General features: G+C 55.5%; 4 protein-coding genes and 1 non-coding gene across 5 annotated transcripts; 1 reads left to right on the plus strand and 4 right to left on the minus strand.

The window, feature by feature from the left end:
• Positions 1 to 2,307: 2,307 nt before the first annotated feature.
• Positions 2,308 to 3,172, minus strand: VDAG_03136 (uncharacterized protein; the record flags this gene model as incomplete). The annotated part of the gene is made up of 2 exons (XM_009657001.1): positions 2,308 to 2,997; positions 3,107 to 3,172. The coding sequence occupies 2 exons, from the start codon at positions 3,170 to 3,172 to the stop codon at positions 2,308 to 2,310; spliced, it is 756 nt and encodes a 251-aa protein (XP_009655296.1).
• A 523-nt stretch (positions 3,173 to 3,695) lies between these two features.
• Positions 3,696 to 4,934, minus strand: VDAG_03137 (uncharacterized protein; the record flags this gene model as incomplete). The annotated part of the gene is made up of 1 exon (XM_009657002.1): positions 3,696 to 4,934. One exon carries the CDS (start codon positions 4,932 to 4,934, stop codon positions 3,696 to 3,698), a length of 1,239 nt encoding a protein of 412 aa, XP_009655297.1.
• A 3,312-nt stretch (positions 4,935 to 8,246) lies between these two features.
• On the plus strand, positions 8,247 to 11,366 carry VDAG_03138 (serine/threonine-protein kinase plo1; the record flags this gene model as incomplete). The annotated part of the gene is made up of 3 exons (XM_009657003.1): positions 8,247 to 8,597; positions 8,652 to 9,090; positions 9,148 to 11,366. The coding sequence occupies 3 exons, from the start codon at positions 8,247 to 8,249 to the stop codon at positions 11,364 to 11,366; spliced, it is 3,009 nt and encodes a 1,002-aa protein (XP_009655298.1).
• A 694-nt stretch (positions 11,367 to 12,060) lies between these two features.
• VDAG_20105 lies at positions 12,061 to 12,132 on the minus strand. The gene has a single exon. It is a non-coding gene; the product is annotated as a tRNA-Met (tRNA).
• Positions 12,133 to 12,335: 203 nt separating this feature from the next.
• On the minus strand, positions 12,336 to 15,268 carry VDAG_03139 (SKT5 protein; the record flags this gene model as incomplete). Its single annotated transcript, XM_009657004.1, has 2 exons — positions 12,336 to 13,182; positions 13,237 to 15,268. The coding sequence occupies 2 exons, from the start codon at positions 15,266 to 15,268 to the stop codon at positions 12,944 to 12,946; spliced, it is 2,271 nt and encodes a 756-aa protein (XP_009655299.1). The 3' UTR covers positions 12,336 to 12,943.
• Positions 15,269 to 17,855: the final 2,587 nt, after the last annotated feature.

Consider the following 17,855-nt stretch of genomic DNA (forward strand, 5'->3'; position numbering starts at 1 on the left):
CAGACATCGAAAGACCCGGCTTCAATCTGCGAGCGACTGGCGACCATGGCATGTGCTTGTTAAAGAGGTTGCGTTTGCCGTGCATCCAAATCGGTGGGTGATGCTAAAAAAAGGCATCCCCACCGCAACCCCGCCGTCGGTTGCCCTCAGCGGTTCAAGACCAGCTATCATTGGCTACAACGGCGCTGCACAACGCCGCCAGCGGTTGTGACCACACAATGACAGCAGCCAAACATATACAGACCTCCTCATGAGTGGCATACTGGCTTGTCACCTGCATTCACTACTGCGTCCCAGCAACCAAACAATCACCTCCACGCTAGTCGTCCTGCCACTCAGCTCTCGACGTTGGCTGGAATTATCGAGCTCTCGCGTGGCCAGATGTCCAGCGGCGATCCGGGCTCAGCCGAATGCACAAAGAATGTCCAACATCAGTGATCTCATGGCGTGCAAAATCTTGTGCGAACCACAGACTTGGGTCTCGATGTTGGTTCATCCAGCCGACTGATTGGACGACGACAGGCAGCCAGGCTGATTGTTGCAATTATAAGGAGCTCAGGGTCAGCGCGCAAGAGCCAGACAAGGCTCCTACCTTGTCTATCGTAACCTTATTGTGTCACATGACAACCAGACGAATGAGACCTCAAAGTCCTGCAGAGCTGCACAGTTCATAATCGTCGCAATCGGTCCGTCCAACTGGGCGTCGTGATATGTTGACCGCTACTGTCCTGACTCGTCTCATGGCGGCTCATCCCACCCAGGACCTCGGTACCGGGGCGCAGCTGTTCCCAGCTCAAGTCGCGACTGTCTTTGTCCCTTCCCGACACTGAAACCCTTCCGTCACTTGATTGCTTTGCTCCAGTCGTGATTTTGATGACAGAGAAATGGTTGTTGAGCTGTTGCTGTAGTGGGTCGGCTAGGCAGAATGCCTTCGACCTCGGATCAGACGCCACCCGCCCTGATCGCCACGGCTTTTCACGACCTGTGTAAGGCATCGAGACAGGGTGTGGGCGTCAGCGACTTGATTGTCACGACTTCTCAGGTCGCCGTGAGATCTTTTACAAACGAATGCCGATTAGCCGGGGCGGGGTCCTCGATCTGGACGACCCCCCGCTTGTCGTCTCAAGCATGAAACAGAAAGACAGGGACGTCATCCGAAGCGTCATACTCGAGGGTCCACGGGAACATGCTCTTATTTGCTCGGTATTGCTTGGAGACTCTACGATCGTTGCTACTGTCGCGATCTGATGTGACGCATGCACATGGTCCATACTTCATGAGGTTCCTCACCTTTGGCATAAGGCCGGTGATGCGAGAAGCTGTGAAGATCATGCGGCGCATGCCAGTGCCTATGTCATTATTGAAATGCCACAAATAGAAACTACGCGCCTGTTACTGTCTGTGTTGTGACCTCTCGATCGCTGTCGCGACTGGTGATCAGGTCGATCTGGACGCTGGAAAGACAAGGAAGAGAGGAGTAGATACCCAGGATCAGTGTCCATCGTTGTCGGCTCACCGGCCTCTTGAGTTTCTTGACCAGTTTCAAAAGAAAAGCAAAATGCGCCGCAAGAGTTTACGCAAGGAATACATAGGAGTACTGATAGGGATACACTTTATCACTTGAGGAAGAGGAGTTTCTTCGTAAAGAAGGTTTGAAGCACGCCAGAAAAAAGCTTCCGCAATGACGGGGATGTCTTGACATCAGGTTCTATCGCATGCACAGTGCTTCAAACTGGACTATGATGGTATCTGATGAACACGCTGGTATCAAATCATGTTTGACTTTGGAATCTGCAGACATGGCTAGGTCTTGGAGTGTCCTTTTGCGAGTGTGAAAGACAGGCAAGTCAGATCAGCATGTGAGAATGTTGAGGATCGCTCATTGGCGTAGCTGACTGCTGTCTTCTGACGCCTGTTGTCATGAGTTCGAGCAACTGTATAATACATGAATGTCAAGCGTTGAGAGGAGGCCTTTCGCGCAAGAGCACAAGCTGCCCTGGACGCGAAGCTTTTGAAGCCTGTTTGTAAACGAAGAGGGTCTGCGTCGCCATAACCAGCAGAAACATATCAGTTTAAATAAAGGTATGCCAAGATTCTATATGAGATGAGATCAGAAAGAAAACCAAGTGTCCCGGTCGAAATTTTCCCGAGAGGGAGGCTACCGCCATGAATCAGAACAAGCGCCACCGCAGCGCCAATGGACCGAAGAACTCCTTTCCCCAGGCTGGTCGGCTCGCGCAGCCATCTATGCAGTGAATAGCCGTAATGTACAGAAATATACGAACAACCATCGTCCGGCAGCCAGCCTCAAGCCGAGGAGGGAGCGGTGGCCTGTAATGTCGGGCACAGAGGCTTCTTCGTCTTGGGATCCCGCAGCGCCCGCAGCGCCTCCTCGAGCACGGCGACCTTGGCCCTGACCTCCTCCTCGTCCTTCTCCAGCTTGTCCTCACGCAGCTGGAGCTGCTCGAACCGCGCGTCGAGGTCCTTGATGCGCTCGAGGTTGGCGTCCGGCTTCTGCGACGCCTTCCAGTACTCGTAGACGATGAGACCCATGGCGACGCTCAGGATGAAGGCGTCGCCCACGACGTCGGCGAACAGGTCGACGGCCTTGTTCTCGGAGAGGGGCCGGAACTTGCGCCGCCAGAGGTTTGTCGCGGGGAACACGCGGAAGTGGCCCTGGCGCACGCCGAACATGCCTGTCGTACCCTGCTGGCCTTGCTGACTCTGTTGTTGTTGCTGCTGCTGCTGCTGCTGCTGCTGCTCGGCCTCTATCCGGGCCTGTTCTTCCTTTTTCCTCCTCTTCTCCTCCTCCTTCTCGATCTCTTCCTTCGTCTTCACGGTCGGGGCCTCGGCTTTTTCCTTCGCTCTTGCTTCGGCGCTGGGATTTCGCAAGAGGGCGACGTTCAGCCGCATGTTGATCTGGTGTATGGATTGGCCGTAGCGGGCGGCAAACTGGCGGAAGCGCGGGTACTCGTGGGCTTGGGCCTTGATGTGGTTCTAGAGTCGCGCGTCAGCATGGGGTGGGGGGGGCGTCAGGCAGATCGAAGGTCCTCCAGTCCAGGCACCAATTGGGCAGCCTGGAGGCTTTAACGTTGGGGAAACGTACGGCACCATATTTGGAGACGTGTCGCACAAGCAGTGCTGCGAGCTTGAAGAGGGGTAGGGGGACCATGGCGGGGTTGGATTTTCAGATCACTTGGTGAAGTGATTGAAGGTGGGAGAGCTCAGAGAGCTATGGGTTGCCCACAGTCTTGGCTCTGGCTGGCTGTGACGCGGGTCGGATGGCCCGTGCATCGGCCTGTCGCAACACCAATGATCAACTTGAAGCACGAACAAGTCTGTCAGGACACGAACTTACCTGACAGGAGCCGCAGCTTGGGTTTCCGATGTACTATGTGGCCGAATAAATGTTTCCTGGAAGGTGGAATCATTGATGAAGAGATGACAGCGTAAGAATGTACTTGACAATGAACCTCATCGTGCCGCATGCTTCGGTTGTCATCTATGTATTGTACCTACCTACCTAGGTAGTCTATTGTATCTCATCTACTATCAAAGTTGTACATATGGGATCATTGATACATCGCTGGCCGCTCCCATCCCATTAATTAAGCCAAGTCCAAAGAGACACACAAGGTTGCTTGCCAGCGCCACTGCCCCCGAACTCCGTCCTCGTAAGATGATGCTCCACGACATCAGTGGCCGAGGTATGAATCGCTCAGCTCGACGAGGCCCTGTTCGTACATGCGCTTCGCAACAGGATACACGGCGCGCGCGAAATTACTCCTCCTCTCCAGCACATAGCGCGGCGAAATGTGCTCAAAGCCCTCGACCGTGTGGTTCGACCGGTCCGGCTTAAAGGCGTGCAGCACATAGGTGGACGACCAGTCTCGCGCCCAGGCCGGGAAGCGCTCGGGGTGGTTGAACCTGTCGAAGAAGCTCTCGTCGTATGAAGGCAGAGTGTCCCCTTGCGTGAAGTTAAGCAAATTGGACGGCTCGTCATCGTGTCGGCCGAAGAGGGCATCCGTGTCCTGATTCTCCCAGCTGCCCGGCGCAAACGCGTCGCGCTCCATAATGAGCATCTCGCCCGGCTCCCTGACGAGGCGCTGGCCGAACTTCGTGAGAACACGGTTGCTGTGCGTGAGCCACCCGCCGTCGTAGGCGAGGTGCATGTCCTCCATCCAGAGGCGGACCAGGCGCCCGCCCCGCACCGACATGAAGTAGCCGCAGTTGAGCAAGCCGTGGAGCTCGCGGCCGGCGACGGCGTTGAAGCCGCTGGTGCGGAGGGGCCGGATATCCCGGAGCGCGTGGACGTCCCAGTCGAGGTAGATGCCGCCGAGGTCGTGGACGGCCTTGACGCGGATAAAGTCGGACTTGTGCTCCATGCCCTGGATCTCAAAGCCGTTGCCGGCGTGGGTCGGCACGTCGACGGTGCGGATTTCCATGTTGAAGAGGGTGAATATAAGCTTGCTCCACTTGCCGGCCTTGCCTTCGCGGGCGCGGGCGACTGAGATGCTGTTGGCCTCAAGATTGGTGTGGAGGTAGATGGTCGTTGGGCGCCAGTAAAGCCACGCAGCGTAAATGGAGAGAAAGTGGCTGAACTGAAAATCAAAGTCTTTCGTGACGTCGGCCAGGATGTAGACAAAGTGGACCTTGTTCGGGATGATCTCAGCCTGCGCGGGTTGCTTGTCACTGTAGGTCAAAGATGCGGGTATGTAGGATCTCGCTCCGCGGGACGTGAGCAAGAGGAAGGATATCGCCAGCACGGCGGCAAAGACCGAAGCTGTCCTCACGCCAAAGCGACTTCGAGGGAGGAACTTCCCCGAAGAGTCTGGGTCTATCATGCTGAAGAGGAGGAGAGGCTCCCAGAAAAGATAGGGCTGCTTGAGGGGCACTAGCTGACGGGAGGGCAGCGAGCTGCTTTTGTGCGCCATCTCGACAAGCCCCTTGTTGCTGGTGACATGGCTATATGTATGTTTCTTCGTCAGTGGGGGTATCATATCGAAGTCAGGGGGTTTGAAAAGTTAAAAGCCCGGCATCTTAAAACGGCTATGTATGCCCGAAGTTATAGTAAGAATCTTATTTGCCTCCAGTGGTGGCCAACGTGTTCTTGTCGCGTCTGAACCAGGAGCGTGGAGGTCCATCTCCGCACGCGCTGCTGTTGGTTTTGGCGTGAAGAAACCAGCCTGCAAAACGGGATTCTGGCGTTTGGAGGCTCAACTGCCGGCCTGGCGCGCCCGAGAGAATGGTGGTTGCGACATGGTGGTAGTGGTTTGCAATCGACGTCGACGCTTGCACGAGGACGGCTATTTTCTCTGCCCTTGTAGGCTATTCGCTCTGCCGACGCACTAGACAAGGGTCAAGTTCCAAACACAGCTCCACCACCAAAATTAGCTGGGGCAACTATGTACCTCTCCTCGACTCTTGTACCTTTGAGTCACTTAATGGAATAGCGAACCTGCGGTATACGCTATTGTGGCCACGTGACTATGGCCACGTGACTATGGCCACGTGACAGCAGCCTTGGCAGCAGCTGTAGTCACAGAGAGGCACTACGCATCTGCAGTAAAGGAGACGATGGGACCCTCGGTGACGGCCTCGGTGACGGCCAGCGGTAAGTCTTTCGGTGAAGGAGGCACCACGATAAAATGAGGCGTTAGCGATGTCTGGAGGGCTTAGAATAGGCGTAATTGGTGGTATTGTTGCATTTAAGGCTATTAATAATTCAGGGGATAGATAGGGCAATTGTAGAGCTTTAGGTGGCTGCTTGCGTTGCTTTGTTAGCTGGTCATAGCTGGTCTTCAGCTCGAAATTCCTCGAGAGACTCCTCGAGAGACTCGTGTATATAGGAGACGAGCAGAGGTATATAGTTGCGGGCAGAGCGAATAGCCTACAAGGGAAGAGAAAATAGCCGTCCTCCGCTTACACGGAACGCCAAGCGTTGCTGTTTCTGGTGGGGAAGTAGCTAGCGACTTATAGTTCAAGACCAACTTAGGTAAGGTACCTAGGTACCTACCCACCTTAGGAGCCGTAGGTAGGTACAAGTAGGTAAGGTACATACCTATATTTGGCGGATTTGGAGTGCGGCTTAATCTGTTCCCCCCTTGGATAGATAGGTGGGGTATTGAGGTCTGCTGCCGTAATCGCAACACGTGGACCCTCCGATTGGGCGCTGAAGATTCCGAACTGGGCTGTGCGCGCAAGGCCTCAGGTGCCTTCAATGCTTCAGGAAACAAGCTCTCTTCTGCTGCTGCTCGGTAGCTACCGGAGACGAGGTGCCGGGTAGAAACCTAGGTATCTTACCTAGGTACCTACGTAAGGTAGGTAGATATGGCATTCGGGGGTCTGCCTAAAGAGCCGCCCGAATAAACCGTCGTCGTTCGCCCCCTGGCGCTGCACCTGTTCGTGAGTCCTAGATCATTTGAAGGAAGAAGCTCAAATGGGGTACACTAACCTCGGCGCCGACCACGATTCCTACTGTTGGTTCGAGGGTGTTTCTGTTGGTGCAAGCCTGTGCATGTCGGCGCTAACGAAGGCTTCACGATCATGGCGCGAGCCAGAGCAGCTCATTTACTTCAAAGTAAGTAGACGACCACGCGTCCGAGAACCTGCTTTCGCCGCAAGGATGTTCGCTGCTTCCCTCAAGAGGCCGGGTTGACCATGATACCGTTGAGATGAGCATTGCTGCCTTCGAAGACTTTAGCTTTATCCTGCTGCCTGGGATGCCAAAGTCTCAGGCCCTGATCGTTCCAAATCATGGGCACTTTCACCAATCTAAAGGGGCACTGCCCTCGGACCCCTAGCCACCCCCTTAGGACATGTCGTCGAGTCCTACCTATGGTTCAGTTGCTCAACCGCAAAACCTACACCGAAGGCTTCAGAGGACAATTGTGATTCCTCGGTACCGACGGGTTTGGCTCAGCACGCCATCATACGGGGTGCTGGCCGCCAACGACAGATGGCGCTGGGACCCCACGATATCCCTTCGCTGGATGGGGCTTCTACTTACCTGGTCTGGCCTGCCCCACTAGATACACAGCAGCTTGTACAGCTCGATACGACAGATTACCAGAATGGGATATTCAATTCAAGCTCTGCGAGGGTGAGACTGCAGTAGAGTGCTGTCCAGAGTTCGTCCCCTATATCTACCCCGTGATCTCACCCCCTGCACTGCTGGCACGGCCCTCTACTAGAGGGTATCGATGCACAAACCGCAACGGAAACACCTGCGTCCTTATCGCCTCGACGGAGGAAACGCAGGGAGCCAAGATCGGGATTTGGTGAGATTGGTAGACTCATTACACAAGCAATCAGCAGAGAGTGGCAGAGGTACAGGTTGTTGATCAACGAGACGTGAAACATGGAGATTCAAGAAGCTGGTCACCGCTAGAGTTGGATGCCTACAAAGGCCCGAGACAGCCAGTCGAACTTCCTGCTGGATATATGTACAACAAGCATTGATGTGCCAGATACTATGATTTAATCGAGGACACGATTCATGATACTCCGCCATTTTGTTCACTTTCCGATCTGAGCGCAGGTATGTTGCTTGAGGCGCTTGGTGCTTGTACCAGCATACTTTGGGGTCCGGACACCTAAAATGCACGACACCCAGACTTGCGCTGCTGTACAGGTCGCGTTGCTTCGAGTATCAAAGATGTCTTTATTCTGAGATGCTTTATTAGTACCTACCTTACATACCTAGGTACCTTATAAGCAAGTAAAGGGCCCACAGCTGTTGTCATAAGCCCAGCCGCGGTGAGTGATGCCGTCAGGCCTTGCTACTTGCTAGGGATGCCCAGGTGGGGCCAGGTCGGTGAGGAAGGTGCTGCCAACGGGGGTTCCCACAGCAACGACGAGCCAGATCGGGAAATCAACAGCAGCAATATTGTACCACACGCCCTCAACTACCCGTCCACATTATTATAGACCTCTTCCCCCAACTCCCACTGTCGGAAGGCTCTTTCGTGCCCCGGATCCGACAATCACGCCAACCCCATTCTCCTCGGGCGATAACATCATTTAGTCGAGTCGTCAATCTGGAGTGCATCTGTATTCTATACACATGCCCTGCTCAACGAGGTAGGCCACCCCGGTTGGCAGTCACGACGCTGCAACCTGCGAAAGCGTGCTGGTGCTGATCACGCGACACCCCATTGCAGAGGACTCCTACCGCATACCATCCCAGGACGACATTAACCGCAGGCTCGTCCTGACCCGCGACGAAAACAGTGCGTCAGCACATGATGGCCCATAGATTAATGGCCAAAGGAGGACCCGAGATGGAAGCTTTGTCGCCTAGGGATGCGAACGCCGGCCGTCAAATGATGAAGACAACCGAACTGAAGGCCAACCCGGTTCCCAACCCGGTGGCAAAGCTCAAGGCAGCACAGGGGAAAGACCATCCTCCGCCACCGCCCGACACCGTCGTTGAGCCGCCCAGCTCTGACCGCCCCGATGGCGCCGTCTACCAGGTTGGCAAGTTGCTCGGCAAGGGAGGCTTCGCCATCTGCCATCAGGGCTACTTGATGCCCGAAAAGAAGAAGTATGCCCTGAAGATTGTGAAGAGCCAGATGCCGAGCAAGATGCAGACGAAGGTCCGTAACGTCGCTCCTCCCTCGCGTGGGCACCTCACTGACCAGTGTTTGTAGTTCCAAACCGAGTTGCAGATCCACTCCAAGATGAAGCATAGAAACATCGTTCAGTTCCTGAGGGCCTTCTCCTTCAACGACTGCACCTTTCTCGTTCTCGAACTCTGTCCCTACGGCTCACTCATGGAGATGGTCAAGAAGCGAAAAGGCCTGACTGAACCTGAAGTTCGCTTCTACTCAATTCAGATTGCCGGCGCTATCAAATACATGCACAGCAAGGGCATCATCCACCGCGACCTCAAGATGGGAAACATCTTCCTCGACCGCAACATGAACACGAAGGTTGGCGACTTTGGGCTGGCTGCGCTTCTTGTCACGGGCAAGGACATGCACACCATCCGACGCACCACGCTGTGCGGCACTCCGAACTACATTGCGCCCGAGATCTTGGAGAAGGGAAAGAAGGGACATGACCACATGGTTGATATATGGAGTCTGGGTATCATCATGCAAGTCCTTCTATCAACGTTCCTAGGATGACGCACATTGCTAACAGAGTACAGGTTCGCCATGCTCACCTCGAAACCTCCCTTTCAGTCGACAAGCACAGATGAAATCTATCGCAGAGCGCGAGAGCGCGACTACGAATGGCCGACGATGGAGACAGCAGGCAAGCTCATCAGCTCCGAGGCTAAGGATATTGTCGCCACCATGCTCGAGGATGCAGACAGAAGACCTGAGCCTGACAGCATCGTTCAACACCCGTTCTTCAGCTGTGGTTATCTGCCTGTCGAGGCCGAAATGACTTCGAAACTCCTCACATTGCCCCCGGATGCGCCTCACTTTTATGGCAGCCGCATGAGTACCGTGCTCCAAGCCTCAACAATGAGGCATCTCAAAGACATGTGCAGAGAGTGCGACGTCGGACCCTACGCTCGCCAGCAGGCCATTCATACACAAACTTGGAAGGAGATGGCGGCGGAGGAGAAGTCGGGTCTAACTCCGATGATTCCTCTAGCAGCACACATCGTGTATCGACCCTTTGACGAATGGCTCAAGGAGCAAAAGTCGTACAAGGCTGGCCTCCTGAGTCACTCAATGGCGCGGGCTGAGAGCAAGGCCGATGCCCAACTCCCTCTTTCCCAGACTGCCCCAACCGGACTGCTACGCGCACCGCCGCAAAGCTTTGCAGCGCAGCAAAGAGCCCAGGGCCGCCCTACCACAACGACTGCTGCGATCAGGGCCAAGGCACAAGCCGAAACTCTGTCCGACACGGCCCCGTCCCTTCGCCCAAGGACTGTAAGACAGTATACAGCGTCCGATACTGAAACAGACACGGCACCACCCATCAGACAACCCCAACAACCTCCTCAGAAGCCGACGACAAGCTTGCGAAGAGCACTGCCTAAGACCCAGTCTGCCTCAGCTATTCCCACGCAGTCAAGTTCGACTCGCAGCAGCTCACCAACATCGAACCAGAGTGACGCATCAAAAGAAAACAATTACTCGACGCTCTTCAGTGCCTCGGAGCAGACAACGCCAGTGCTCGGTACTCAGCCGGATGCCATCCTGGAGCGTCTCCAACGTCTTCAGACTGAGCTTGAACGTGCACTGAATGCGCGCACCATGGCGATCATCTCAGCCAAAGAGAAGGCACCCCCTCGACCAAAAGTTGTGACCCGTTGGGTGGATTACACAAACAAGTTCGGCCTTGGGTACATCCTCGATGATGGGGGTATTGGTTGCATTTTGCGAGACATTCCGACAACAGAGAACGGCAAGACCAGCATGCTGCCCCCAGCTTGCATGCTCATTCGCAACGCGGAAGAGCACAGCAAGCGCGACCAGGACCTTAGCTACACCGACAGACACCAGCCAGTTCCGCCGCGAGAAGACGTCCACTTCTACGAAAACAATGGCGAGGCGGGTCTGAAATGGTACGGCGTTCCTGCTCGGCAATTCCGTGTTCCCGTTGATGAACGGGGTGTTGCGGGCAAGATGCCTCCTGGCCGGGACGTTTATGAACACAGGAAAAGAGAGAGGGTGATTCTCTGGAAGAAATTTGCGAATTACATGATTGCGTACGGCAGGGATGAATTCGGTCCGGGGCATGACAACACGGCAGACCTCTTTGGTTCTCAAGATCCCTCGTCGACTCAACCCACTGATCTGGTGATTTTCTACCAGAGACTTGGCGATGTTGGTTGCTGGGTCTTCTGCGACGGTCATCTCCAGTTTAACTTCCCCGATCACACAAAGCTCGTCATCAACGCGGCCGGTACATGGTGTCACTTCTGGCACCTCCCACAGGATGCTGCCGAAAGCCTGGCGAAGACTGGCACTCTTGACCCGAAGAGTCTTGATGAGCGTAGTACTCTCTCGTACCCTCTGCAGACGCTGCTGAACTTCCAAACCAAGCCATCGGCACGCACCACGACTACGACTCGTCGCCGTCCTGAGATTCCGGCCGACTTGCAGGGCATCCCTGCGGCCAACGATTTCCGCCGCAAGATCCATTTCATCAAGGACGTTGTCAAGGAGTGGGTGAGCCACGGTGGACTGGGCAACAGCAGCATGGACCGTGAGAACAGGCTGATGTGGGCTGGTCACCGCGAGACGGTGAATGTCAAGATTCCGACCAAGATGACTTGGGTGACGATTGGAGCTCGATGGGGCGATGACAGGCTGTCCGCCTACGTGGACCCGCGTAACCCTACGGTGCTGGGCGAAGAAATTGACGAGCCTAAGAGGTTCGCTCGCAGCCACAGCAGCTGAATTACGACTTGATGACCTGGCGTTGATCTCACCCGTGGTAGGCTGAGACGTGGATCGTTGGTTTTCTTCCTTTCTTTCACACCTGTTCCTACTTAGGCAGATGAGGTGCGCAACAATGGTCATGTTGAGCGGACCTTTCCTCTCTTCCAGGCTGGAAGGCTCCAACTGGCTGAATGAACATGCACATCTGGGGAGTTTGGCGGGCAGGCCGGGAACCGTGACATATTCTTTTTAGTGGGCAATGGCATCAGGCCTCGTGCATGCTGTTCTGAGCTGAGATTTTTGGGAATGCATCTTGTTCGTCCACTTGCTCTTGATGTTTCTGCTCGGTGATGCAAGCGTGCCTACTGGACTTGCTGATGGCGTGACTAGCCAACTGCCGGGGTGGGTGGCGTGTGAACGTGTATGCAGCTTGCGAGACTATCGCAGCAAGCCCCTCCGTAGGAGCCGGCTTTGCAATGCTGCCGTGACAAGGCATCTTCCTGACATGCAAGACATCACCGCAACGACAAATGGCATGCAGCTCTTGCTTGTGCTGTGTACCTGACAGCAGCGACTGTCCAAGAATGGACTTCAGGCCAGCAGCTCCGAGTGCAAAAGAGCAAAACAAAGAATAGCGTGAAGCCTTTGCCTTAGCAGACGGAGAAGTACAGCATGAGCTTACATGGAAGGGAAAAAATAAAATGAAATCCGATAGCAACTGGACGTTTCGATCGTCCGACCTCCGGGTTATGAGCCCGGCGCGCTTCCGCTGCGCCAAGTTGCTTTTATTGGATGACTTGGGCCACGAGTGTGGAGACTATATCGACAGTCTGCTCACGAATGCCATGTACGCAGATATACCCCAAACCTGGCCTTGCACTGGTTACACGCTACAACTGGGATTTCCTGGCAGGTTGCCAGGCAGGATGTCAGGACAATTCGGTGCGGCAGGTTCAACAACACGATGCATCCGTCACAGACAAGTCGTTCATAGCAAATTCACCAGCCCATCCGGGACCGGTCATTATTATATCCTCGTATGTACAGATCCCAGGCATAGTCGCCGAGTCCACCACCATTTCATTGCCGCGTCCTGTATCAATGCACTCGGGGGTGAAAAACGAAGTTCACCTCTTCTCTCATACCGTGAGATCACGCCGAGCATGGAAATGAGAAACGCAACCGGGGGCGAAAGAGAGGGGGGGTGTACATGGTAACAACGCTGACGCGCGCCCCGTGTACACCATGCAAAGCAAATTTCGTAGAATAACCACCGCTCAACAGAAGCACGCCCAATGGTGACAGTGGGAGCGCATCACTTCGGTGCTTGCGTGCGTCGTTGGTCAAGTAACCATGGCGGATTAGGATGCCCCAAAAGTCATGGTATTGAAATGGGTGCCATCGGAATAGGCCAACATGCTGAATGATACCGAATATCCAAGATTCACCATGTCTGATGAAGTGAGGTGGAGGTGGTTGTCGTTCCGGCCCGGAGGAGATGAGGGGAAAAAGGAAAGCCTCGGTCATTAATGCAAGTGGGATGTTGTGGTCCAGAAACGCCAATGTCGTGTCGCCGGTCGTTCTCTGCTCCTCAATTACATGAGAATGCAGTCCTTGTCGTCGCCCTTCTTGGCCTTGCCGTTGCGTGGCGGCGCAACCTCCATAGGTGTTCCGCCGCTGACGGCAGCCTGAATAATGGCAATCCTCTGCCTTGCGCGGTCGTCTCCAGAGTCAGCTGCCTTGACGTACCACACGTTGGCCTCCAAGATGTCGCGCCGGCATCCGATGCCCATCTCTGTGAAGTACCCGACGGCATACTGCGCCTTGACGAAGCCTTTTGTGGACCGTCAGTACGAAAATCAGACAAGTTTCGGGGCAGGTGACTTACCAAGCTCCGCAGATCGCCTGGCCCACTCGTAGGCTTCTTCTTCATCCTTCTCGAGGATAGGCTCTGCACCGACCATGTACCACGCACACAGTCCCATCATGGCGGCCGCGTGGCCCTTCTCAGCCGCGCCAGTGTAAAAGTGCACACTGAGGGCAGGGTCCCTCGGACATCCGAGCTTGCCATGTTCATATGCTTCCCCCATACGGAAGTTAGCTTCGGGATGTCCAAGTTCAGCAGCTTGCGTGAACAGCTCGGCAGCGTAGTTTTCGTCCTTGAAGACATCGTCCCCGTAGCCCGTCTCGTACAAGCACGCCAACTGATATGGTGCCGAATTGTAGATGGAGTCCGCGGCTTCCGCCGCCAGTTTCATCCACTTGATGCCTTCGCGGTAGCGCTTCTCTCCGAGGTCACCCACGAGGCATGCCTTGCCTAACCTCGTCATGGCACCGGGATGTCTCTTTGACGCGGCGATACGAAGGAACTGGACAGCTTTCGCCGGGTCCTTGCGACACCCCCAACCGAATTCGTAGCACAGAGCACTTCGGTATCCGGACTCGGCGTGGCCATGCTTGGCAGCAATCACAAATAGGGGGAAAGCCTGGCTGTAATCTTCCTTGCCCTTGCTGAAGAGACCAGACGCATAGCCATCGGCAAGGTAGTATTGCGCAAACGGATATCCAGCGCTCGATAGCTTTTGGAGGATCTGCTTGGCCTCTTTCACCAGCTCCTGCGGAGATCCCTTGATCTGGTCGTCTCCCTTCTTCCTTGCAGGCTCTTCCCAATCAAGCCCTTGCTCCTGGGCCGTGGAGATGAGGAAAACAGCAAAGGAGTATTGGATGGAGAGATCGGTTGTCTTCTTAACATTTTGACGATACATCTCCAAGGTTTTCTCGGCGCTGAGAAGAGAAGCGTTGTTACCGACAGCATTCCGTAGCCTGTTGTTGTCAAAGCTAATGGGAGCCGGGGCCTGTTGAGGGTAGGGCACGTTCAGAAGCTCGGCGTAGGAAGACGGCCTGACATCGGGGGAACGCCTCGACTGAGCAGACGACACTCGGTTACCAGGCATCAAGCCAGGCGAGCGGCTGCGGGCACCAAAGTCGGAGTAGGTTGAGTAGACAGACGGGGGCCGCTGAAGCGGGCCGCGCTGAGCAAAACCGCTCGAGCTGGGGGTCAGGCGTCGGTTGATGCCGGCACCCGCGGCCAGATCGGGGTTGGAGGCTGACCTGCCATCTGGCATGTTGGGTGCGCTCGCCACCCGCTCAGGAGGATACTGGTCTTGGTGATGGTATTGGAACAGCGGTACGGACTGGTTTCGGGGCATGTGGCCCTCAATGAGAGAGCTCTCTGCCGATCCATTGTCGCGGCACTCGGAATTCTCGTTGATGCCAGAAATCGAGCTTGCACTGGTCGATGCCGAGGACTCCTTGGAGACGTGTTGTCGCCTTGTGCTTGTAGTGCCATCAGATTCACGGCTGTTGCGATTGTCGTCCTGCAATGTCGTATCATTTGCCGTGATCCCACTGATGTCTTCGGGTGCGGGGTTTGTGTAGTTGCTGTTCGTAGAGAAACCAAGGTCGAAGTCTCCTAGCGAGCCGCTGCCCATGGGACTTCCTAGCTGGGGTGCGTGTCGGCTGGATACAGTCGATGCTGGCGAAAGCGGCTGACGGTCGTGGTCTCGCGGGCGAGAGCTCTGACTGTAATGACTGGTCGGCGATTGGAGCACTGGGCTGTGTGGTGGCAGGTGGGGGTTGGTAGGCGACTGAGGTTGACTTCGCTGCCGCGTGCGGTCTGCGACCACAAACTCTGCGGTGGCGCCATGCACCTGCTCGATATTGGCATTGGAGTGAACCCAGTTGTCGGCCTGGAAATTGACTCTCACGGGAGAGACGGGAGCGTCCCGAATACGTGGAGAGGTGGGTCCAGGTTTAACATCGACTCCCAGTCTTTCATGGGAATGAGGGGCCCGCGGCAGTAGCTTGTGTGTATTGGGGCTTGTCGGCTCCGGAGGGGGGGAGGTTACAGTGGCGGCCATGATGGCCAGGGTATGTGGTAACGTCTTTGATGGATAGAGTTCGTTGCGGCTGCTTGTTCAACGGCGAGGCAAGACAACACGGAAGGGCAGTCGTGGAGTGAACGAGGCCAACTGCTATTGCTCGGACGTCTCGACGAGCATTGATGCAGGCAGATTTCTCCGAGGTTCGGTCGCGGTACGAGAGATCGCAAGACGGTAGGTAGGATGCGCCCGCAAGCTTGCCGAGTCGATCGCAGCAGAAACGAGCGGAATGCTGTGCAACGAAGGTTTGCAGCCGTGTGAGCCGCGCGGTCGCTAAGGCTGATCGGGAGGGGGGTATTAAGAACTAGATACAGGATAGAGCAGTTAGTCGTGGCTGTACTGGCGAAGTGTGCACAGTCAATGATTGCAACAGCGAGGAAATTGATCGAGGTAAGGTAGGCGGTTGGGCGGTGGGTACGAAGACGAGGAGGTTCTGCTGGGGGTTTTGGAGGCCCAGTCGTATCCTGCCCTAGGAAACCGGCTGCTTGGCGCCATGCATGCTCGACTCCAGCAATGCGTGTGGTGGTGCAGATGGACGTGCAGGCTGGGCGGCGAGCGTTTTATGTAAGGCGTTCCTGGGGCTGGATGGAGCAGTGGCCCAGTCAAATGAACTCGAATGACACTGTCTTCTCTTCGCTTCAGGAACAGAGACGGACCAGAGCGGGCAGGCTGGCAGGATAGTGTTCAGCCCATGGCACCGAAGAAGCCGTCCAGTGCCTCTGGCAGCGGTGGGCGCTGTCAGTGCGGGAAGGCAGCAGCAGCCACCTAGGCTGCTAGACCACCCAGCGACCCGGCCATGGGGTGAATTTCGCCTGAGCTGAACACTGCTGCTCCCGGGCTGACTCTTCAGAACCTCGCACGACAGCAGGCAGGCGCGGCACCCGCGGAGCTTTGCATACCTAGGCCGGTAACTGCCTACCTACCTACCTCTACCTAAGGTAGGCGAAGGTAGCAGGCAAGGCAAGGCGGCCCCAATCCATGGCTCGGAGTCTGTATTTCGCTCCGAACCTGAGCTGTCCCATCAAAAGCCTCAGAGGAGGACCCCGACGGTGACACGACGCACTGCGAGCTTTCGCGATTGCGCCGTGTACCCGAAGCGTAATCATTGGAGACAGCTTGATCGATGATGGAAGGAAAGAAAAATAGCTTCAGACTCGACATAACAACTGACCTAGGATGTCGTAGATGTGTGCTCGTGAAATGACACGCCACTTGAGGGCGATGCGATGCAGGACGATGCGGTGCCACAGGGAAAGCAACGAGTGATGTTGAAAGATGCAGATGCAGACGCTGAACCGGCTGGAGATCGTCGGTCGCCTTGGTAAGGAACTTGAGTAAGGGAGTCGGGGGTCCGCGAAACGAGTAAAGTTGTCGAACCGAAAAGGGCGAAGGGGGGTGTCGCGATGTGACGAGCCCCAGGCTGCAATTAAGGGTTAACGAAAGGGCGGTCGATCACTCTTCGGAGCCGACCCAGCTTGGATGGCAGTGGGACAATTGGGAAACAAGATGAGAGAAGGTAAAAAGGTAAGCGAAATGCCCTGCGTAGCGTGGCGTGGCTGGAGACAAGATATGCGAATGACTGAATCGAGCCACGGTCGAAATCCTTCTCGTGGGACCGACCTGCCCGCCATCCACCCGCGGGCACTTGAACCCTTGGACACTTGGGCACTCGAACACGACAGGATGGATGAAGATGTGCTCGACCAGGATAAATGACGTACCAGATGTGCTTTTCGTCGTATAGGGACTACGATGGCGCGCTTCCAACCGTGACAGAGCACTGGCTCGGCTTCCAGATACGGTGAGGGTAGTGAGGGGCAGGGGGAAGGGGAGCCGAGTGGATGGATGTCACCTCGTGTCCCCTGATCACGATTCGATGGAAACACACAAAAAAAAAAAGCCTGGAATAGGACGGGCTACTGCGCGCTCTGGGAATGATGGATGATGGGCTTTGGGTGCCTCAGGGTGGGGACTGTCGTTTCATGCACGTTGGCGACGGGAAGGGGGCCGGGCTCGGATTTCTGATGGAACACCTGCCAACCTACCTACCTAGCTGCTTTGGCTTATTCTTATTATTATGAACAGGCTGGGCCTCGGAGAAAGCACCTGGCCCTCTATTCGTTGCTTTCCCCTGTGTGTTCATTTTATCAGCCGCATAGCAGTCCTTGTCTTGCGCCAACACCATATGGTCCTCACCGACGACCCTTAATGCTGTGCCTAGAGGTCGCTAAAGGAGGGGATGGGGGGGCGCAGAGATCGGAAATGGGACATGGGTTACGGGGAATACTCCGTTTCATGTCTGACATGAGAGGAGGCCGGACCCTGTACCAGTGGCGTACCGGTACCTCCAGTCCCTCGTTCCTGGCAGCCAGTGTCTGGTCTCCTCACAACGAGAGAGGCACAGAACTGTCATTCGCGAATCCATCACAACCCAAGGTACCTACCTACCTAGGTAATGTAGGTAGGTACTTTACCCAGGTACCTTCCCTTGCCCGCCTACCTGCCACACACAGTCCGATCATGGTTCCTCCACCACTCAACCTGCGCTTGCTTGTCTCGCCGAACA

The sequence above is a fragment of the Verticillium dahliae genome, genomic scaffold (genome assembly GCF_000150675.1).
Source record: "Verticillium dahliae VdLs.17 supercont1.5 genomic scaffold, whole genome shotgun sequence".
NCBI lineage: Eukaryota > Fungi > Ascomycota > Sordariomycetes > Glomerellales > Plectosphaerellaceae > Verticillium > Verticillium dahliae.